The sequence below is a fragment of the Trypanosoma cruzi genome, genomic scaffold (assembly GCF_000209065.1).
Source record: "Trypanosoma cruzi strain CL Brener 1047053517033 genomic scaffold, whole genome shotgun sequence".
NCBI classification, from domain to species: domain Eukaryota; phylum Euglenozoa; class Kinetoplastea; order Trypanosomatida; family Trypanosomatidae; genus Trypanosoma; species Trypanosoma cruzi.
This window is the reverse complement of record NW_001849505.1, coordinates 212,090-215,137: the sequence shown is the minus strand read 5'-3', so window position 1 is coordinate 215,137 and position 3,048 is coordinate 212,090. Positions and strand designations below refer to the sequence as shown.

At 51.4% G+C, this 3,048-nt stretch overlaps 1 protein-coding gene across 1 annotated transcript, besides 4 other annotated features; it reads left to right on the top strand.

Moving 5' to 3' along the window:
• Tc00.1047053506731.10 (uncharacterized protein) lies at nucleotides 1–416 on the top strand (the record flags this gene model as incomplete). The annotated part of the gene is made up of 1 exon (XM_797793.1): nucleotides 1–416. A coding segment is annotated over one exon (416 nt), but the record flags the coding sequence as incomplete, so codon positions are not given.
• Nucleotides 1–3,048: a sequence feature (heterozygous, Esmeraldo-like haplotype).
• Nucleotides 838–863: a microsatellite.
• Nucleotides 1,033–1,080: a microsatellite.
• Nucleotides 1,081–3,048: a mobile genetic element.

Sequence of the window (3,048 nt, the reverse complement as noted above, 5' to 3'; positions counted from 1 at the left end):
AAACGTTTGGCGTTGTCTGTGAGACTCAAGAGGGGTACGTTGTCAGCACTACGACGCTTCCACCGACTGTGGAGATTTCGTGGGTGCATAAGCGTTGGTACGTTATCTTGATTGCAATATTGGTGCCGGTTATTGTTGCTGTCGCGATAATCACTGTCTGCTTCTGCCGTTCTTGCGGTGGCCACGATGAATCGAAGTGGGTGGTGCACATGGTCTTGCGGGAGGTGAACGGTGAGCCCCTTCATCCAATTGACGGGGATGGTGGAATCTACAACGATGACAGCCCGATGATGCGCTATTCAACGTTGGGTGATGGGGTGCCCATGACTGCTCCCTCTGGATACGAAAACGTTGAGGTCCCTAGGGTGATAAAGAATCAAGAAACCACTGTGTACGATGACGGGGATGTGCTTTAGGTTTTTTTTGTGTTTACCCCTCTCTGCCGCATTGTGTGTATGTGTACACGTGTCTCTTGCAGTTCCTGCATGTGTGCCCACTATTTTTGATTTTGAAAAAGACGAGATGTGTGGGGTAATGCAGTGGCTGCTGGGAGCAAGGAAGCACCGTGCGGAAAGGGCGGATCAAAAGGCATGATTTGTTTCCACCACTCTTTGTTTTTGTTTTTGTTATTTTTATTTTTCCCTCCTCTCGGTGTAGGACTGCGTGCGTGTAGGCGGCGTGCCCTTTTTCTCGCCAGCATCTCATCTTTTTCCCTATTTACGCTGGCGGCAAGCCTGCTGTGGGAGGAAAAGGAAGGAAGGAAGGTGGAGGAGAAATGTGTCATTGTGAATGTGTACAATAAGTCGTTAAAACTGTGCCATTAGAATGGGGAGAGTATTTTTTTTCTTTTTTTTTTTTTATTTCATTATTTATTTTACTCCGAAACATGTGGGAAGAATGTGCGTCACGATGAGGCCGAGCAGATGATAAAGTGCATTAATTAGCCGCCGTTTATTTAGTTATTGATGAATTGAACTTTTTTCGATGGTACCGCAATTAGAATTGGTGGGTGCGGTTTTATTATTATCATTATTTTTTTTATTTATTTATTTTTTTTTTTACTTTTTTTTTTTCTGTTTTGGGGGCCTCTGAAGAGAATGTCTCGAGGTGCGATGGCTATCTAATTGAATATATATTTCCTGATAAACCGAATATATCCCTGTATGACTCCTTCCCAATTTTGTGATTTTTTGGCTGACCGCGACCGAAGGAATCAAGAAACCATTCACGCCTAGATGACACATAAATATATATATGTGTATTTGTTGTTGTCACAGCCGCAACCGATTCCTGCAGGTTGGTATAAAGAAATGGCAGTGGCCTCCTTCATACGACGACGGAGTGGAGCCGCATCGGCACCCGCATGTTGGGCTTTGTACGCCACCATGGCGATATTCACGTGCAGTTTATTTTTATTGGTGGGCATGGGCCGTCGGTGCAAACAAAAAAGTCTTGGGCCTCATTTCAGGAACCATCGCCGAGTACTGGGAGAACTCGAGCCTTACAGTACTTATTGCGAATCTCCGGGCACCTCAAGTGACAACTTTCGAGACTCAATTGCTCCTTCCCATCGCGTAGAGACGGCCCGGGAGTTGGGGGTCCGGCACTGGCTTATTACGGCCGAAAGAGAGCGGCTGAGCAATGACTGCGCCAACGCCGTCGCGGACGTGCAGAATCGGAATGCTCAGCTTTACTCGCACGTGGAAGAGGCGCATAATGACTTGTCGGCACGCGAATCTCACATTGCGGTGGCCAGTGGCCTTCTTGCGGGACGCGGGGATGCCGTGTCAAGGAGAAGCGCCCACCTCTCCGAGAGGGCCGCCAGATGAACCCCCACTCACGCATGCCCGAGGATGGCGGAAATGCGCAGCCAAATGAAACGCATCGTTTGATGGTTGGGGCGGCAGGCCAACGCCCAAACGTCTCAGGCCAATTTGGGAAAAGCACATCTCCCTCACTCGTTGCCTTTGCCTTCCTGCACCTCCCCTTGGAAGATGGCTGCGGTGCAGAAGAAGAGGAACAGAATTTTCTCGCATTCGACGTCACCACTTGGGCCACACGTATACGGAATGAGGGCATCTCCGGAGCCGTTGTCGACCTCTGGGGCGCATACAATTATTATTGGCATCAGGCAGACGATCGGGTTCAACTCGCTCTTGACAGTTTGGCGTCGTGGATGCACGCACTGGAGATGGATCGGGATCCCGCCGATCGTTTCACGGATTTGGGCAGGATTTTACTGCAGGTCTTCTGGTTGCAGATGATGGTAACAACCGCCAACCCCGGCATCACGATCTCCACGCTTTGCGCCCGCCTGCACATGGCTGTCCATGAGGCTGAAACCTGCGCGAGAGCGACTAAGCCTCTCGCGTAACGACGAGCAACCCAACAAAAGCAACGATCATTACGGTGCCAATTGTGTCACACTTAAGGACCTGACGCATCGACATGCAACGCGCGCACCGCAACCAGAAGGAATTACTCGCAGCACTGGCGGCCGTCAAAAAACGGCTAAGTAGCTGCCCGTCGTTTATGAGGGCGGAGGACGGCAGCCCCAACACTCCGCACAGGTGTCGCACCGCGCAGCCGACGCCTTATCCGATCTTTTAAATTGCTTGACGCAGTCGACGAGAAGGGAAAAGGAGCTTATCCACCAACGACGCTCGACTGTGGTACGACGAATCACCGACATCCCCGCTTTGGGCCAGCTATATGAGGAGAGCGAAGGAGGTCGCTCGAGAGATGTGGGTGCCGCCAACGTGGGAGCGGGGAATGTCCCTAGCGGGGCATGTCAGCTTGCGTGGATAACGGCGAGTCGTTGGTCCGAGGTTGCGGCCCTGACTCCCAACAATTTCACAATGGAGCCGGACGGGACCATAATTTTGGATCGGTCCGTGGCGCGAAAGACGGCGAGGGCGGATCCCCACCGCGCCTCGCGGTTCGTCAGGATACGAGGGCAGGAAGCGTTTGTCATTATAAAGTTATGCTGGACACTTCAACACAACGAAGAGCTCACGAATCTTGCGACCGCCCAAGTCGAACGAGCTC